The 20,927-nt window shown below is 31.5% G+C and overlaps 1 protein-coding gene across 1 annotated transcript in view; it reads right to left on the bottom strand.

The window, feature by feature from the left end:
* The window catches only part of Cfap47 (cilia and flagella associated protein 47), a 423,126-nt gene that overhangs the window by 329,757 nt on the left and 72,442 nt on the right, over positions 1–20,927 (bottom strand). Inside the window, exons 22-24 of the mRNA XM_033760546.1 lie at positions 12,044–12,185; positions 9,272–9,366; positions 1,168–1,327 (exon numbers count right to left, since the gene is read on the bottom strand). Of these exons, the coding sequence (XP_033616437.1) occupies positions 1,168–1,327; positions 9,272–9,366; positions 12,044–12,185 (397 nt within the window). The remainder of the gene's footprint in view (positions 1–1,167; positions 1,328–9,271; positions 9,367–12,043; positions 12,186–20,927) is intronic.

The following is a 20,927-nucleotide window of genomic DNA, read 5'->3' as shown; positions in this document are numbered from 1 at the left end:
CAGGAAAATGGATACATATTGGGGATATACTCCTAAGTGAAATAAATGAGTCACACATGTGTAAATACCGAATAGTTTCTCTGGTGTGAATAAACCATAATAGTACATAAGATCCTAATGAGATAACTGACATTGTGAAATGGGAAGCAAGGGGCTAAAGGTGTAGGGAAAGTGGGAAGGGTAGGGGAAAGGTAATAAAGGAAAAAAAATATGAGAAAATGGATATAGTGTTTGTGAATGGGGAGGGGAGGAGGGGATGAAGGGAGGGCAGGGACAAGGGGAAAAAATGAGAACCAAGACCTGTCATGTAAAGGTACAAGATCCCAATAATGAATGTAACTACTGTATACCTAAAATGTACTAATAAGCTCAATAAAAGAAAAAAAAATACTGAAGGTGGAGAAGAGAGATCGTGATGCATACGCTTTGTGGGAATGGAATTTGATAGAGTGACCATAGCAAACATTATGGAGTTTCCTGTCCAAATTAAAATCAAAAGCACCATAATATCAGTAATTCTGATATATACTTCTGTGTATATATCCAAAGGAAATGAATACTTTTCAAATATATATGCACCCTTAGATTAACTACAGCCCTATGCCTAATTGTCACATTATGAAAACAACCTAAGTGTCTATCAACAGACAAATGAATATGAAAATATGGTGCATATGTTCATGATGGAATATTATTCAGTCTTAATAAAAAAGAAATCTTGTCAGTTGGAACAAAAGTTTTGAACTTTCAGAACATCATTCTAGTTAAATAAGTCAGCCACAAAAACACAAACATATATGTTACAAATTAGGAGCTAAAAGTTGAACTCACAGAAGCAGAAAGAAAGGCATGATTTGTCAGGAACAGGTGAGCAGATGAAATTAAGACATTTTGATATAATTATATAAACAAATTTTCTGTTACATAAAATATTCTGGGGAGCTATTGTATATAATGAGTGGTGATGGAAATATTAATTAATCTGATTATGGTGATATTATATATGAATTAACTTATGTACACCTTGCATAGACAAAAATTACATCAACAAAATTAATTATTTATAGTTATTCAAATAAAAATTATCTAAAATTTTGTATACATGATGAAATAATTCACTTTATGAATAAATTGAAATTATAACTACAAATATAGGAAAATACTTACATGGACGGAAATTTACAGAAACAGTACACTTTTCATGTGGGTACAAAATCCCAGTCTGTTCACTAAAAATGAATATGCCATTTTTACAAAGTTTGCCAGTATTACTAAGATCAAATATCCATCGAACCTCTTGTTCTGAAATATTATGTATTATAAGATCCTGTTTAAACAAAAAGAAGAACTTTTAGAAAATATATGCAGCACGTATTACCATATCATTGTAATTGGTATATGCGAAACTCACATGATTAAAAATGTAATCATTGATAAAAAGTTTTCAAAGTAATGTTAGACAAGGGGTATGAAACTATGTTTAGACAATATTAGCAACTATGAGAAATACACAAATTAGAAAAACACAAAAGGTAAAAACTGAATAAATTAAAAATATAATATAGCTATGGTATCTAACAAGAATGCAAAAAATTCTCATTCATTAATGGTATGAATACAAAATGATACAGTCAGTTTTGAAGAGAGTTGGGCTTTTCTTGTATCATACATATCATCATCATATACACATATATCATAACATGTTAATCATATGACTACCATATAATTCTGCAATCTAATCTTAATACTTAAATATCTTCTTACTTAAATATGTAATAATGATTTTGAATAATAATATATTAGTTAAATATTTACTTAAATAACTAATCTTAAATGTTTACTTTGGAAAGTAAAAAACATGTTTGCACAAAAACCTTTATAGGAATCTTCATAACTGTTTTGTTTATAATCATTAAATACTAGAAGAAAAACAGAGTAAGATTTCCTGAAGCTATTGATGGATACATGAACTATAGTGTGTGTATATATTTTGGAATAAAATTGACTGATAAATGAAATATTAATATAAAATTGTGTATAGTTTAAATATATTTTAAAATTTAAAGATGTCAGATTCAAATAACTACAAATTAAATTTACCTATGATTGTAGAAATGCAAAATTATAAGGTTAAAAAATAGCGGTCACCTTGAGTTAATGGAGCATATTTTACTACAATAGGGTCACAATGGAATTTTTGTATGATAAAACTGTTCTGCATGCACTGAAGTGACAGATATATTATTCTGTGTATTTTTCAAAACTCAGAGATCTGCATACTGCAAAATTGATCTTAACTCTATGTGAACCAAATGCAATCAATGTAGATGTTACAGATCCTAAGATAGATTGCAGATCATAACAAACCGCATCAGGAATGTATAGTTCACAGAGTCGTGGAGAAGAACTGACCTAAGAAATTTTGCAAAAATTTTTTTGTTTTGTTCTTTGAGGCAGGGTCTCACTATTTACGTCAGACTGGCCTTGATCTCACTATGTAGCTCGAACTGGCCTCGAACTCCAGGCAAGACTCCTGCTTCAGCATCCCAAATGCTGAGATTACAGGCATGTGCCACCACACCTGGCTTGGAAATCTGTCCTTTAACTGAAAATCATAAAGCTCAAATAAAAGAGCTACAAATATAAACACAGTACTCTATATGGTAAATGTGTTAGCAATTCTAATGTGTTACAGGTTAGCAATTTTGACACTTCTTGATTTTTACAACAGAGTAAAATATAAATAATTGTATTAAAAATAGTCACAGGCAGATTTCTGATTATTAAAGAGAGGAATTAAAAAATGAATAAAGGAGAAAAACTGAAATGAACCTTGCAGTGATGAATTAGAAATGCCAGTTTGAACTGACATGTAGTTAAACACAGAAAAAAGAGGGAAGAAAGGGAGGGAAAGGAAGGAGGGACGGAGAGGGGGAAGAGAGAAAGAGAATAAGAATGTGTGCACATGGCTTACTATACATATAAATTTTTCCTGGCTCTATTTGCTGAAAGAGTGTAGTGTCCTTGATATCTCAAAAGCAACTAGCAAATCATATCATGATTTGTAAATATCACTCTACTATGAAAGAAACTATAGTTTCTTAGGAAAACTTGTGTTTCTAAGAGCCACTAAAATATAAGATTAATTTATATAATCTTATAAGATTAACATTTGATAGTGTTGTAAAGAAGAATGCTGGAAATTACAATGAAGGAGCATATAAAAAGAGAATCTAAAATTCTCCTAACGGTCAAAGCTAGAACACGTTTAGTAACAAAAAATAACATAATATTAGATTATAACAATATAAAATAAATTTTATATGTGAATTCACATTGAAATCTTAGGCAATAAAATAAATAGGAGAAAGGAATAATCTTTCTTACAGAAAAATTACAAGTAATATATCTTCTGTTCCCTGAGTGCCCATACAAATTGATCACTCATTTTCAAAGTGCACAGCACAGAAAGAGAAAAACAGTAACCTTATAGGGAAGAACCCCAGCAGAAGGACCAGGGATTTAAATTAATGGCACCACACCTGCCTCATAAGTGCAAGGTCTTGAGTTCGATCCCCAGTACCAGGAAAAAAAAACAAAAAAAAAAAACAAAAGAGTAAAATCTCAGCAGATTTAACTAGTGATGAGTCATTTTGCTATCATGTACTTTCTTCGTGTGATGTAATAAAAAGGACATTTCACCTTTGTGACATTTTCCCCCAAAATGCATGTGAAATAAGAACTCATTGTACTCAGATGGAAAGTATAAAAAACTCATGGAATGTTCTGGAAAATGCCTTGGAGAAAACCTGTAAAACTGTCAAGCTCATAAAATATTAGGAAGATTAAGAGTAGGTCATTTATCAGAGAAGACTAAATAAACAGAATTTGGTGTCCAGTATTGGATGCTGAGAAATTGAAAGAATGCTAATTAAAAACAGATAAAGCTTACTGTTTAGTTAATACTATTATTCCAATATTAATTTATAAGCTTGGAAATGGTTCTATGGTTGTATATAGTGTTTACAATACAGAAATAAGTGAAAAGAATATAAAAACTCACTATACTGTCTTTGTAAAGTTTTACATTTATGTATGTATTTTTATGCTTTAATACAAGGAGATATTAATAAAGAAAATATAAAAACTTATTTCTATGAAAAAATGAAACAAAATTTCATAAAATAACTGGAGAATAAAAATGGCTAATATACTGTGCATCATGATCCGAAAATATAACCAAAATGTTAGAGAAAAAAGCTTTTCTTAAAAAAAACAAATGAAACTAATAGTTTTTCACATCAGGGAAACTATTCGATATTTACACATATAATCTACCAATAAACTCAATGAGAGAGAGAAAAAAGAAATTAATAGTATAAATGAAACAAACTGGCATTTATATTAAAATATTTTTGAAAGAACAGATAATTTGGGGAGGTACTGAATTTTTCCCTACTTTTTACTTATCAATCTTCTATTTTGGTTTTATTAGATACACACATGTACGTGTATTACATGTATGCATCAAATGTCATATAAAATATATACATATATCTGAGTTTTTCACATGCAAGAAACCATGCAATGCTTACACTTGTGTCTGACATATTTCACGTAACAATACATTCTCAAGTTGACTCCATTTGCCTACTAATGTCTCAAGTTTATCTTTATGGCAAGGTAGTACTCCATAGTGAACAAATACCACACTTTCTTTAACCATTAACCTGTTAATGGACAAATACAGTTTCCATGATCTAGCTATCAAAAATTGTGCTGCTATAAACATGGGTACACATATATCCCTGTGATATAATGATTTTTAACTTTTTTAGGAAGGTACTCAGAGGATAGCTGAATCAAATGGAATCCCTATTTTTAATTTTTTGAGGAATTTCCACACAAATTTCCATAGAATACTAGTTTACATTCCCTCCAACAATGTAGAAGAGTTCCTTTTTCCCTACATCTTCAATATCATTTGTTATTATTTGATTTTTTTATGATAACCATTCTTTTGAGGGTTAGATGGTATCTCACTGTAGTTTTAAATTGCATCTCTCTAGTGGCCAAGAATGCTGAACATTTTTCACGTGTTTATTGGCCATTTGTACTTCTGAGATGTGTGCCTTCATTGCAGTGGCCTATTGTTTGATTGGTTGTTTTATTAGGGGGGGGCTAAATTTTTGACCCATTTTTTACCAATTTTCCTCTGTCTGATGAATAGCTACAATGACAATTTTTTGTTCCCATTCTGTACGTTGTCTCTTCACTCTGTTGGTTGGTTGCTGTTCAGAAGCTTTTTAATTTGATATGATCCCCTTTGTTGATTCTCAGCCTTATCTCTTTCTCCTCTGGAGTTCTCTTCATGAGTTTTTGCCTGTAACTATGTTTTTAAGCATTTTATCTATTTTATCTTCCAGCATATTAAGTATTTTTATTTTGACATTTATATCTTTGATCCATTTTAAGTTTAGTACATGATGAGATTATATGGGTCTAGATCCAATCTTCTGCATGTAGATATCAAGTTTTCCAAATACCATTTATTAAAGAGGCTATTTTCCCCTCCAAGACATGTATTTTGCCCCCTTGTGAAAGATAAAATAGCTGAATGTGCTCGGTGTTGTTTCTGCTTCTTCTATTCTGTTCCATTGAAGCAATGTTTTAATAAATCTGGGAGTTATGGAATGACTCAAAAGTAGACCCATCTTTTCAAAGCAACATTCTACTAGAGTAATACTGTTGACTAGGTTTGTAAATTAATTTTATTCTTCAAAAACTTGAAGAGTAAATAAAAATATCATATAATTCTCACTACAAGATTACATACTTCATTTCTGCCTAACACATCATCAATTCAAATACTTTAGATAAAATAATGGACAAATATTACTCCTAATGCCTTTAAGGTCTTAAGCATCTAATTCCATTTGTATACCTTAACTATACAAGGTTAATTTACATGTTAAGGTAAACAAAATCTTTGGATACAGTAGTTAGGCACAAAATCACACTAGTATTTAAATGCCTAATTTATGTCATTCTAAATAAAAGTTATAATATCTCTTACCCTGAATTTGACGTCAAGCACTGCAAACAAATAAAAACTACATTTTAAATTGTTTAGTATTGTAATTTCAATAACATTTGTCAAAAGGATACACGGACATAGCTTACACACAAAAAATTTAAAAATATTTATAAAAATGCTGGCCTCCTCAACCCCTTATCAACAGATTTACTCTTCAGAAGAAACTGATTTTATCCAATTTACATTTGGATTTCTATCTACTATATTCTTAGTTTAAATGTTTTTCTGATACAGTTTGTGTTTTATTGATGCCATTAATATATTGTCACAAACTCAGTGGTTTAAAGAAACATAAATTTTTATATTACAATTTTTAGGTTAAAAGAATCACTTGACCAAGATGAAGGTGTTGGTAGGAACTATGTTCCTTTCTAAAGGCTCTAGAGAATAGTCCCTTTAACTCCCTTTCTAAGTAGTTAGCTTTAACTTTCTAAGTAGTTAGTTTCTAAGCAGCAAAAGGAAAGCTTTAACTTGGTTGTTGGTCTTCTTCCTCTGTCTTCAATGCCCACAAACACTCTCACCCTTCTGCTGTCACCTCTCCCTCTGACCAAAGTTGGGAAAAGTTTTCTGCTTTTAATCTCTCATGACTATATTCAAATCATCTGGAAAATCCAGGATAATATCCCCACTCTCAAGGCCCTTACCGGTAATCACGTCACAAAACTATCTTTTGTACTACAAGTCAATGTATTTACAAACTCATTGGGAACCATTACTATGTCTACTAAAAGGTTATTACATGGTTATCAGCTTCAGATACGACTGCCCATTAGGAAAGATGAGGATTTAGCCCATTTGCCATACCTCCACTCCTCATCTCCTATGTTTAGATGTTTGTGTTATTTTAATTCTTCCACAAGGCATCTGGTAACTCAAAGAAATATATATCTATAGTTCTTTTCTGTCACCTTTAGATACTACGTTATCCACTACGTAAGTTTCAATTCTTTTTCTTCCACCACCATTTCCAACTCTTTTGTCAGCTTAACCTTGAAATATATATTATACATATCACATATATGTCATTTTACAAGTGACAAGTTATAGATTACTTTTAATTCTACTGCAAAAACATAGTAAGTCTTCCCTGTATTATATGTCTTTTTATGGCTGTGTAAATATTAAAGGAAACAAAAGAAGTGCACGGAAGTCACATTTTCATCTTCAAGGAGCCAATGTTGTTCCTTTGCCACTCAAAAAGGGGGGGTGTGCTATTTGTGAATAGTTTTTTCCTGACCTAAATTGAATAAAATATCAAAAATGTAAAATAATCGTGGGCCGGGGATTTAGCTGAGTGGTTCCGCTGCCTGCCTTGCAATCGCAAGGACCCGAGTTTGATGCCTGGTACCCACCCCCGCCAAAAAAGTAAAATAATCTTACATTTTTGAAAGTATTTTTAAAATGTGAAATTCAATTCACTAAAATTTTCTTTCCAGCCCCACATACAAGGTCTTTTACATCTTTAACGTTCTATAGGAAGTCTTACTTTTTATGCTCTAAATAATCTATTTTTTTTTCTAAATATTGCTTTTTTTTCAGCTTTAATTGAGTTTATTGGTACATTTTAGGGATACAGTACAGTTACATTCATTGTTGGGATCTTGTACCTCTACATGACAGGTCTTGGTTCTCATTTTTTCCCCTTGTCTCTGCTCTCCCTTCACCCCCTCCTCCCCTCCCGATCTACAAACACTTTATTTTCATCTTTTCATTATCTCGCATTTTTTTCTTTTCCCTTTTTAACCCTTCCCCTGCCCATCCCACCTTCCCTACACCTTTAGCTCCTTTCTTCCCATTTCTAAATGTCAGTAATCTTATTAGGATCTTATGTATTATTGCAGATTATTCACACCAGAGAGACTATTCGGTATTCTTGGAAACAGCCTATTTGCCCATCCGTTGGAAACTGGATAAAGAAGTTGTGGTTTTTCTATAAAATGGAATATTACTCAGCCATAAAGAGTGAGAGAATAGATTCATTCATAGGAAAATGGATACATATTGAAGATATACTCCTAAGTGGAATAAATAAGTCACACATGTGTAAATACCGAATAGTTTCCCTGGTGTGAATATTCTGCAACAATGCATAAATAATCTATTATTAATTTCAAAAGATATTTTATTGACATAACTATAAATTCAAGTGGTATTCTACTTTTTATAGATGTAATATTGTACATTTTTCCACGTAATTTATCTTTAACACTGAAGTGGTTCAAAATTAGCAGAAAGAGCAATATAAAAGAGGCAGTACAAATACTTATTGAGTTTACTGGTACTTTTTAAGTATACAGTAAAGTGATACTCATCATCGGGATTTTGTACCCTTACATGACAGATCCTGCTTCTCATTTTTTCCCCTTACCACTGCCCTCTCTTCACCCCCTTCTCCCTTCTCTATTTACAAATACTTAATTTCCATTTTTTCATTTTCTCATATTTTTTCTTTTCCCTTATTTCCTTTCCCCTACTCTTCCCACTTCCCCTACACCTTTAGCCCTTTTCTTCCTATTTCACATTATCCGTTATACAATTTACACTTTCAGTTTTTCACACCAGAGAAACTATTCAGTATTTACACATGTGTGTCTCATTTATTTTACTTAAGTGTATGGTGCAATGTACATGATCTTTCTTATGCATGCCTTTTCTTTGCCTTCTAGATAGAAGCCAAAAAGGAAGAGAGAGGGAGATATCCCGTTTAAAAAAAGAGTAGATTAATATAGAAGTTAATTTATAATGTACCTGAATTTTAAAACTTGTCATTGCTTCTTGTTACATTTTCTTACATATCTCACATTAATTTAATTCTTAGCATTCACTTGTATACAGAGATCATTTATATTAAAATATTTGAATAGTCTTATATGTCTGCATATATGCATATATCTGACAAATAGTATTATAGATTTGTTGACTTTAAAAACTGAGAAATTTTACATACAAGTAAATATATATATATATATATATACATACATTACATGCATTATGTACACATATTAATGTTCTCTAAAATTGCCAGCATTCTTGTTCCAAATAATATAAATATTTAGAGAATAGTAAGTCATAGAAAATATTTCAACTCATTTATGTTTCAGAATAATCATTAGGTTAAACTGAAAACCGTAATTACAAAAGGAATTTAAATTTCCATCAAATTTCTATACATACCTGAGTTTCTGTGACCCTATTATTATGTTCCATTTCATATAAAGAGATATTAAATACAAATTTGGTCCTGGACAATTTCAATGGCGATTTCAATACTTTGAAAGAAAAAGGAATATTAATATATATAAGCTCACAGATACTTCTTATACTTTTCAGAATGATATGATAAGAAAATAACGGTCTTTTACTGTTTTTATGGTTCCAGACAGAAAATAAAATTACATTTTAAAATATTTCTAAACTATTTTGGTTTTCATAAAATAAACTTCACTTTGTGATTTTTAATAGTAATAAATTACAAATAAGTGATATCACTGAGATAATAAAATATAAAATATACTGAATAGCAAGCTAAGAAAAAAGTAAATGGAGTTAAATTTAACTTGCATTCTAAAGTTTAAACAATACAAAAACAAACAGAAATGAAGAAGGAAAAATTATTGCAAAGCAGGGAAACTATATAGGTGGCATATCATATAATATTTCCCAGATGAAACAGAGGAGTGTTTCGAGAAAAAGGGTATTCAATAGAAATATAAGAATAGGTATGTCCATAAAAATAATTAATCTATTAGTAAGTTTAACAATAGTTTCTGGCCAAACATACTTAAAAACATTTCCTAGATATCTCAATTTTTAATGGAGATTAAAATGTTTTATAAGCTCTTAGGCAATTAAATATATTTGAACCAAACCAATTTAGAATTCTAAAAATGCACGTATTTACATTTATTTTTATTATATTACTTGAATTAATTGGACACTTTGTCACAAGGATAGGATTTATGTGATAGGAGAAACTTTTAGATCATGTTCTTCATTATGTTATACCCAAAACCTATCATGGGAAATCCTGGAAAAGAAAATGTTACGGAAGATATACAGAAAGTGGGACCTGTAATATGTCCCTTTTATTTGGAAATTAGAAATAAGCAGAAAAACAGATAAGCAGAAAAAGAAAATGCACTGGTTCTGTCTTTTTAAAATTATAGTATTGTTTTGGAATATTATTTCACAATTTAGAGAAATTTTTTTCAACAAGGAAAAGTTATTCTCCTTAACAGATTATTAGAGATCATTTTATGGAGGAAGTGAACCACCAGATTTTAAAGACCTTCCAACTAATATTTCGTATTACTCCACTGCTCCATATTGAAATATTCATTGATATCCTGATGGCCAGAAGATAATACAATGTTTGATACTGTAACTAGTTTTTAAATGTCTCTAACAAATACGAGTGAACAGGCAAACGATAAAAGAAATAGAAGAAATGCCTCATCATGACAAGGTGTTATAAAAGAAAAGTAATTCAGACAAAAATAGAAACAACAGGGGTGAGGGAAAAAAAGAGAAACAATGTAGTAAACAGAAAATAATGTCAAAGAAATCATTACCATATAATGAGAGAAGATATTGCTTTCATAAAAGTAAAGGCTATAAAGTAAAGGAATATTCAAAAACTATTCAGATCTCTTACAAGTTTAAAACTAAAAAAAAAATTTTTAAATGGGAGAGGGAATAGAATTTCACATTTATTAAAATCCTAGGAAGACATTTTCTTTTTTAAAGCAATTTCGGAAGTCAGAAATGGAAAGACAGATTTCATCATAATATGAATTAACATGATCCTTTTAAAAATAATTCAGAAAACAAAATCAGACAGCAATTATTTTCTCTTTATGTCATTTGGGGGGCACTAAAATACATTAACATTCTATTTTTGTTCTATTTTTTAAATTTTGAGACAGGGTCTTACTAAGTTGCCCAAACTGAGCTTGACACTGCAAACTTCCTGCCTCAGCCCCCCACAGCACTAGGATTATAGGTATGTCTGGTGATACTTTAAATAAAATTTTAAAAAATTTGAACTTCATGGACACTATACACCAATTATGCCATTTTTTTGTGACAGGGTCTCACTATGTAGTTGAGACTGATCTGGAACTCACTATGTAGCCCAGGCTGGTCTCAAACTCAGTGATCCTCCTGCCTCAGCCTCCTGAGTGCTGGAATTACGGGTGTGCACCACCAAGCCTGGCCAATTATGCTATTCTTAATTAGAGATTTTAAACGAGAATAAAATAAAATTCTATAACTTCATGACATTTGGGGAATACTTCTCATACTAGCTGTCATGCACATTTACTAACTGGTGTAACACTCATCATTTTTCTAATTGATGAAAACGATATCAAAAATACAATGCAAAACACAGTTTTGATTTCTCAATGAAAAATATTTAAAAGAGTATGACAAAAGGCAAAAGCAAAGCTTGTCAAAAGTATGGTCTACAGAGCACGTCACTTTTATACTGAATATTTGGGGAAAGTAGATAAATATTCAATAACTAACTGAAATGTTCATATAGTTAATCTTCTTTATATGTACTTAGGCCTTTAGTAGTCCATTCCTATGGGATAAAAATATTTCCTTAAACACTGTAATTAATTCATTTTATTTTTAACTTGATTTATTTTAACAAATTATGTCATCTTAATAATTTAAAAACTACCCAAAAAATAAAGTGCTAAATTAACCCGTTTTTATTCTTTCTCATTTTTTCACCTGCAAATATATCTATGCTATTAATCAACATTCAATCTCACAGATTCACAATTTAAGTGACACATAAATAAGTCATAGTAAAATTTCACTTTCTAAGATTTCTAATTTTGAAAAGTAAATGTCATTTGCTTATTTTCTTAAAATTGAAATGCTTGGATTCAAATCTTTGGCTTATCTCTATCAGTTCACTTTTATATTACATACCAGTAGCTTGAACAAAACAAGGTTGAATAAGTGGAACTGTCTTTGGCATCAAAGGTTTTCTGTTTGACAAATACTCTGTGTAGAGTTCTGAAGAACTGAATGAATTAATATGAACTTCTATGCTGAATTCATATGCTCGCACCTGAGAGACAAAAAATACATTTTATTTTAGCTTTGAAAAAAGGTGATATTAATGATTTAGCAAAACAATAATTTATAGAAAGTTTTAAATATAAAATCTTGTGACATTGAGACTCCATTTTAAAAAGTAAGATGATTTATTGTAATGAACGAAACACAATTCTAAAAAATAAAAAGTGGACACTTTATAAATAATTCCTACTCATATAAAATGAACCATCAAGCCAGGTGAGATGGAGCATGCCTATTATCCAGTTTTAGGCCAGCCTGGGTTACAGAGTGAGTTCAAAGTCAGCCTAAAATGCATAGTGAGACTCTGTTTCAAAAAAACAAAACCAAAGGAGTACCAACTCTCTAAGTATAAACCTAGAGATATAAAATATTAGAAAGAAAAAGTAGGAGAAATATATTTTTGATCCTTGTGTGCTTAGGCAAAAATCATTTTTGTTACTGAAGACTGAACCTGGAACCACACACATACCAGTCACATATTCTACCACTGTGCTACACCACCAACCCCTGGCAAAGATTTCTTAAATGCAAAAATCAAAATAATTATCTAGATGCTCAAGGTTCCAGGTTTGATCTCCACTACCAAAAAAAGAAAAGTGGCTTACATATACAGTCTGTCCAAAAGATGCATACACACTTCATAAAAAGAAGAGCTATCCATAAAAATGATGAACTCATGCACTATAAAATTAAAAACTTCTATTTTGTTAAAGGCATCTCTTAAAAAATTAAATATAAGCCAAAAGCTTTTCCAACAAAAAAAAAAAATACAATTTATATTGGTGCACGCCTGTAGTCCCAGCACTCGGGAGACTGAGGCAAGAGGATTGCTGTGAGTTTGAGCCCAGCCTGGGCTACATAGTGAGTTCCAGGTCAGTCTCAACTACATAGTGAGACCATGTCTCAAACAAACAAACAAAAAAATACAATTTATGTCCAAAATGATAGAGAAGATTTAGTGATCAAGCTGAGTGTGGTGGTGCACACCTATATTCCAAAGTACTCGGTAGGCTGAGGCAGGAGGATTGCTGTGAGGTCAAGACCAGCCTGGGCTACACAGTGAGTTCCAGAGCAGTCTGAACTGCATAGTGAGACCCTGTCTCAAAAATCCCCCCCAAAAAAGATATAGTGATCAATAAATAAAAATGAACTAGCTAATAAAAATATGGGAGAAAGATTTGAGAAGACACTCAATAAAAGATATATGCAAAATGAGACATTAGCACATGCAAAGATCCTTACAACCATTACATATTGAGAAAATATGAACTGAAATCAAAAGAAGACTTCTTCACACCTTTCATAGTTGCTTAAAAACAAGTAAAAATACTAAATGACGGTAAAGATGTGAGCATCTAAGATGCGCATACATTGTTGGTGGGAATGAAAAAAATTACAGTATTCCCATACTCACAGATGTTTTTCCACTTATTTCTTTCCCTTTAGATTCTTTCATCAATGTTTTATACTTTTCAAAGTATAAGTATTTCCTTTCCTTGGTTACAATTATTCCCAATGATTTTCTTTCATTGTAAATGAGATTAATTCTTAATTTCATTTTAGATTGTTCTTTGTTAGTAAACATAAATGCACACGCATGTTTATAGCGGCACAGTTTGTAATAGCTAAAACTTGGAAACAGCACAATTGCCCATCTGTTGGAAACCAGATAAAGAAGATGTGGTTTTTCTATAAAATGAAGCCATAAAGAATGAGAAACTAGAGTCATTCGTAGGAAAATGGATGCATATTAAGGCCATACTCTTACGTGAAATAAACAGGACACACATGTGTAAATACCAAATAGTTTCTCTGGTGTGAAAAACTAAAAATGTAAATAAGATCCAAATTGTATAAATGACCATGTGAAATAGGAAGAGGAGGGCTAAAGGTGTAGGGGAAGTGGGAAGGATGGGGAAAAGAAATAAGGGAAAAAAATACGAGAAAAGGAAAAAATGGAAACAAAGTCTTTGTAAACAGGGGAGGGTGGAGGTGGTGAGGGGAGGACAGGGGTATGGGGAAAAATGAGAACCAAGATCTGTCATGTAAAGGTACAAGATCCCAAAGATGAATGTAACTGTACTGTATACTTGTGTGTGTGTCTGTGTGTGTCTGTGTGTGTGTGTGTGTGTGTGTGTGTGTGGCTTCTTCGGGGTTTTATGACTTACCACTTCTTCTCTAAACAGTACTTTGTATTTGTTCTGAGCCAGAAAAATTAATCAACAAAAAAATATAAAAGGTTATCTAAACCAGAAAGCAAAAAGTTAAATTGTGTATGCTTTCAGATGACATGATCCTGTATGTGGAGAATGCTAAACATTCTATGTATACATATGCACATGCAACCACAGACAAAAATGTTAATATTTTAAATGTGTAAAGAACAATAATATTCAGGGCCAGGGATTTAACTCAGTGGTTCCTCCACCTGCCTTGCAAGAGCAAAGACCCGAGTTCGATCTCCAGTACCAAAAACAAAAACACTATAATATTCTAACATACCAAAAGACTCCAAAGTCAGGAAAACAATACTGCTTTCAGAGGTACATATATATCTAATGCTGTGCTATACTCATACAGTCGATGTTGACCATCAGAAAAGCTTTAAATGAAATGAAGAGCTAAATAATATAAAGGCTATACTTCCAGCTCTAATTACTTGTATTGCCCTGCTATGCAAAATACTTAGGTTTTCATTTTATTTCTATTTAAGATTAGATGGCCATACTACTGCCAATTCCATCTCTTGTACAATGTTATGCAAACAGTCTGTTCTCATAACAGATTTATAGAATCATAAAATATTGCAGTATGTGTTATTTTAATGGTCTTTTCATTTCTTTGACAAACAGAGCAAGCAACTCATTCCAATGATAATCTATTTCTGCACTGGCACCAACAAACTTTAAAGAGAAAACTGTATAAAGACATGCTATTTCATGTACAAATACAACTTGCTTTGATATTTCATGTGTAAAGAAAGATACAACACCAATTTTGCTTACTCTTATTTTTCTGGAAATTATTATTAATTTATTAATTTATTATTAATGTTTCAGTAAGCAATTAAATTTTGTCTCATTTTGATTTTTCTTCTTGTTCATGTTTTCTTCCTACAATTATTGATATACATCAATGTTTTGTATTATACATGTTTAACATTACATATAGTTGACCCTCAGCATCCATGTGGCAATGGTACCAGGATATATCTCACGACCCCTTCCCCTGTCACAGGCACAAACTCAGAAGATGCATACTCAATCCCCTTATAAAAATAGTACAGTATTTATAAACAACCTGCACACATCTTCTTGTATACTTTTAATCATGATCTTCCACACATAGAGAAATCATTCAAAAATTGAGAAGAATAGAGTGCACATTTCAGATGATTTTTCGGTAAAGAGAATAGTAAATTCACATAAAAAACTCAAAGTAGTAAGTAATTTTAGCAAAGACTATCTAGAAAAGCAAATCCAGGAAGAAGGCTGCCAGAAACCATCACTTCTAAACACATACCAAGATGTATACAAAAGGCTATAAAAAGTGCACTTTAGATAGGCATGTTTCTTCTGAGAAGATACCATAAAGCAACCTAAGAAAAACCATAGAGGAATTATGCAAGTGTAAGGATACTAGAGAGCACAGAGAGACAGAGAGAAAAAAAAAAAGGAAAGCCAGATGTGAGTGGAATCAAAGCTGATAGGAATGATAATCTATTCACAGAGATGTTCCACTTTTGGAAAATGACTGAAGTTAAGAATGAGCTCAGTCATGATGTGTTGAGTCCTGACAGTTATTGGATATTGAGTCCTGATTGTTGTTGGGTATAGTACTGGGACTCGAAGTCATGGATGATAACAGTGGAAAGCCACAGTTATTATAATTATTTAATAAGACTTTAGGTTTCATTTAAGAATGTCTAATACTGTGGAATGTTGGTGATGATGGTGGTGGTAATTATCAAGATAAATCAACATACTCATATCAGTCCTTAACTGCCACTCATTTATGAAGGCTTTTCCTTCCTACAAATATGCATTTTCTAAAATATTCTGTGGTGAATTGACAAGGAAGAGACTTTGTTTGTTTTGTAGTAATGGGGGCTGAACCCAGGGCCTTCACACTGAACTATTTCCTCTGCTTTTTTAAATTACAGTATTTTTTTTTATTTTGACACAAGTTGCCCCCCAGTTGCTAAGTTGCCTAAACTGGGCTAGAACTTGCTAGCCTCCTGTCTCAGCCTTCCAGAGAGCTATGACAACAGGCACGTGTCACCACAGCTAGCTACTTGGTTGAGGTTTAATTACCATTGTGTGTTTCTGGTACTCACAGCGGAGTTGCCATTTCTTAGTGCACATCTTCATGCACAGTTTGTATACAAGTTGTTCCCCCTTTACGGTAGCCCTATAATCTCACAGAATGAAAAGTTAGGAGGCTCAGTTATTTCTTCGTTTGAGAAAGTTTTCTTCTTTCAACAAAACTTTAAAAGTATAAGACTTATCTCTTACACAGAAACCAAGTTACAGAGAAAAAAGATCGGTCTTGTCATGAAACCACTGTGGTATACAAAGAAGAACAAAAACACGGCAATTTTTCTTGTATATGACCTTCTAAATGCTTTCGTAGATGATGTTATTCAGAAAGAAATACCTCAAATTTAAAACAAACAATCTAATGAACTAAGAATTTCAGTCCTCAGGCCACCATTGGTGGACAAAAATGCGTATAAATCAAAACAGAGCAGCTGTCATTCAAATACCTTTCTTTTATTCCTTAAGGCACTATTTATGCCTTATTGCAAGAATGGTTGTAAATCCAGAGTAACTCTTATGAAAGATTACTCAAAGGCTTGCATATCTTCAAAGAGCAAGCAAGGCTCTGTGGGAAAGAAAAAGGTAAAACTTCTCCCCTATATTCAAGAACTACAATGAAAATGGAAAGCAACCCAAATGAAAGTTACAGAGAAATGCAGAGCAACTGAACCACTGAAAATTAATCAGCCTCTGGCACAGGGCAGAATCGTTCATACAGCAGGAGGAGAAACAAGGTGAGTTACTGGCAAATAGCTACACCAATGCTGTCCAAAGAAACTTTCTGAAGTGAGGAAAATGTTCTACACTATACACTACTCATATATGGATATTAAGAATTTGAAGTGTGAGCTAATTCTAATTGTTTTATGCCAGTTAATTCTAATTAGCTTAAGGTTTAATTTATTTAACCACATCTAGTCAATTTCTACCATACAGTGAAAGATAACTGCATATCACTGGATAAGAAGACATGAGTGGTTCTTAAGGAAAGGAGGAACATGAGTGAATCAGAGCTCAGGTAAGAATATAAAATACAACTGTAATTGCCCAACACTTTTTTGACCATCTTCAAACATGATACAGTGTAAAACAGGAAGGGTTACAGCTAGAAATAAATCAAATGTTTACTGATGATTTCATATTTTACCACTACGTAAGTCAGCCAAGAGAGGACCCACTGGCTTTTTATATTTACACACACACACACAAAGACATAATTTATACCTCACTATAAATATACTGGAGGGCATTTGAATTGCCTGGAACTCAGATAATCAATCTTGCCTTCTTGTCTTTCTGGAACAAATTTATGAAACAAATTCTCACAGGGCATGATGTCTCTGTAGGATTTTATATGTTCTTATAGTTGGACTGAATCATACTCCAGTGCATGGAGTAAAATGCTCTTTTAAAAAATCTATCCAATATAGAATGACTCAGAATTTTGAGAAAAATATAGCATTTCATAGAATTATAAATATGTAATATAGTTTTATAATCAAATTCTAGAATCCTAAAAAGAGCTACAATCTAAACATTAACATTAGGTTTATAAGTTTTTGTAGACAGTATCAAAAACAATGTGAGTCAAAATATCATAAAGCATATATATAACTCAATCATTTAAGAGACAAACTGTACTATAGATTTTTTTCTAATTTTCTGTTATGCTTATAAAATGTTTTCAGATACATTTATCTGGTATGAAAATATAAAATCACAGCATGGACTTATTAAGAAAACATACAACTTAGTCTTAACATATTTAAAGATCAACTTAATTAAAAAAACATATTTAAAAAATTATAGATGAAATTACACAAAAACTTAGTTTTTCTTCCTTAAAGAAAAGTGTGCACACACATTAGTATGCTTGTGCATACGTCTATGCACATGTAAGGATATGGAGAAAGATATACCTTAATTCTTCAGAATACTAAATAGTTATTACTTTGACTTATTTCATTTAGGTATTTTTAAAAATCAAAATTATAAGAATGTTTGAAAATATAATCATATAAACTTTAAGATAAACACCTTTGCTTCTTTCAACCATTGTATAAAAATATATGCATACAAACATATCCAATATACTCACTTTCAATTCCCAACTGTTTTAGAACTAAATAATCTACATAGAGTGCAACATAGTAAGCCACAATAACTTAATTTAAATCAAACAAAATATATTACCTAATTACAACAACATTACATTAAAAATCAGAAACAGAATGAAATTGGTTAAATTCCTAGATGTGTACAAATTAAGCACACCTAAATACTCAGTGAGTTAAAAAGATATTACGAGAGAAATTTTAAAACATTCAATGAATAAAAATGAAGATATAGTACCACTTTTTACATAAGGCACCACAGTGCTTACAGGGAAATATATAGCTGTAAAGCCTATACAAGAAAATGAGAAAGATCTCATTTCTTTTTCTTTTTTTTTTTCTTTGGTACCAGGGATCAAACTCGGGTCCTTGCGCTTGCGAGGCAGGTGGCGGAACCACTGAGCTAAATCCCTGGCCCTGTTGTTGTTGTTTCTTTCTTTCTTTTTTTTTTTTTTTTGAAGATCTCATTTCAATCTTTAACTTTTCACACTTAAAAAAAACCCAGAAGAGTAAATTAAACTCAAAGCAAATAGAAGCATGAATAATAACAGATAAGGTAGAAATGAATATGCATAGTCATATTTATAACAGCACAATTTTTAATAGCTTAATCTTGGAAACAGTGTATATGTGCATCAAAAGGTGACTAGATAAAGAAAATGTGGTATTTATACACAATGGAGTACACTGTGACATAAAGAAAGATAAATAAGGTATTCAAAGGTAAATGGATACTACTAGAGTACATACTGTTAAATTAGTCAGACACATAAACTTAAGTATCACATGTTTCCTCTTATATGAAAAATGGGGGGAGAAGGAGGGATAGAGGAGAAGGAGGGGAGATAGACCAAAATACAAGATAGATAAATAGAAAATATGGAATTCAAATAATTCCAAAGTTACCTATTCTTTTGTTTTAAAAATATCTTAATAGATATGCCAGTTTCATTTATACTGCTTTCTTTTAGCTCACTGAAAAGAAAGTTTTTTGCTATTATCTGTTTCTTTGTAAGAGAATCTTTTAGTCTATGTCTTGTATTCAGAGCAACTTCTTTCAGCATTATAATAAATGGTGTATTAAAATACTCAACAAAACATAAGTGCAACACCCTTAAGCTCATAAAGGTAATACAAAAAAATAATACTGATAATGCTGTTTTCAAAATGAAGGATACTGTACATGATTTCCTCTTAAGATCAGAAAAAGACAAGTATGTATGCTCTTATCATTGTAGTCAATATAGTACTGGAGGTTCTAGAAATTATACACTTAAAAACGGAAAAAGCATCCACAAATAGGAAGATTTAAAATTTTCTTTTTTTGCAGATTTTTTTTGTACTGGGGCTTGAACCCAAGGCCTGCACACTGAACTGCATTCCAGTTCCTTTATTTTGATACAGGGTTTTGCTAAGTGGCTAAAGTTCTCGAAGCTGGGCTCCCATTTATGGTCCACCTGTTCTGACCTTCCAGTGTGTGAGAATTACAGCTATGTGCCACCACACCTGGCCAGATTACATAGTCTTGTGTCTAGAAAATTCTAAAGAAGCCACTAATAATCCATTCAAATGAATAAATGTGCTTGTGTACTTTGTTGCAGAATTCAGTATCTAGGTTGAAAATTGATATTTTTCTATACACATGGAATGACAAATCTATATGACAAGAAAGAAAACTGTGGTAGCATCCAAAATAATTATCTAGAAATGAATTTAACAAAGAAATTGCAAATTAAAGAACTGAAAAAACACATTTGGAGAGCAATTTGCTATGAGTGCATCCCGTCTCTTTGTAAGGAAGCATAAAAAGACATAGTAGGGAAGCAAACATTTTCTGTAAGGACATTTTTCCAGTATCATTTCTAAAACCAAAGTGAGAAAAAATCTTAAGGGCACAGAGAGAAGAATTAGTTAAATGAATATGACATAGTACAGTCATAAAATGATAAAGTATATATAATTTCTTTTAAAAAAGTATTTGGAATAATTTTGAAACAGAAATTCATGCATAATTTTTAATTGATACAATCAATTAAAATATGACTTGAAAACAGTTGCTGAAGGATTATTTAATTAAAATTACAAATTAGAAATTTTGGTATAGAGATGGATAGAAGGAGAGATAGAAAAATAGATATAAAACAAAATATTGCCAGTACTCATTATGAAATATTAGGATTTAGGATATTGTTTATTTTTCCTTCTGCTCTTCTAATTCCCATTAAATCTGCAAATAAAGTTTAATGTATTTTTTTCCTTTTATTAAGTTTATTGGTACAATCTAGGTATACAATAGTT

Source organism: Fukomys damarensis, unplaced genomic scaffold (genome assembly GCF_012274545.1).
Source record: "Fukomys damarensis isolate Sample0158 unplaced genomic scaffold, DMR_v1.0_HiC HiC_scaffold_39, whole genome shotgun sequence".
Lineage (NCBI taxonomy): Eukaryota > Metazoa > Chordata > Mammalia > Rodentia > Bathyergidae > Fukomys > Fukomys damarensis.
The sequence above is the reverse complement of the archived record's forward strand: the minus strand, read 5'-3'. Positions and strand labels throughout refer to the sequence as shown.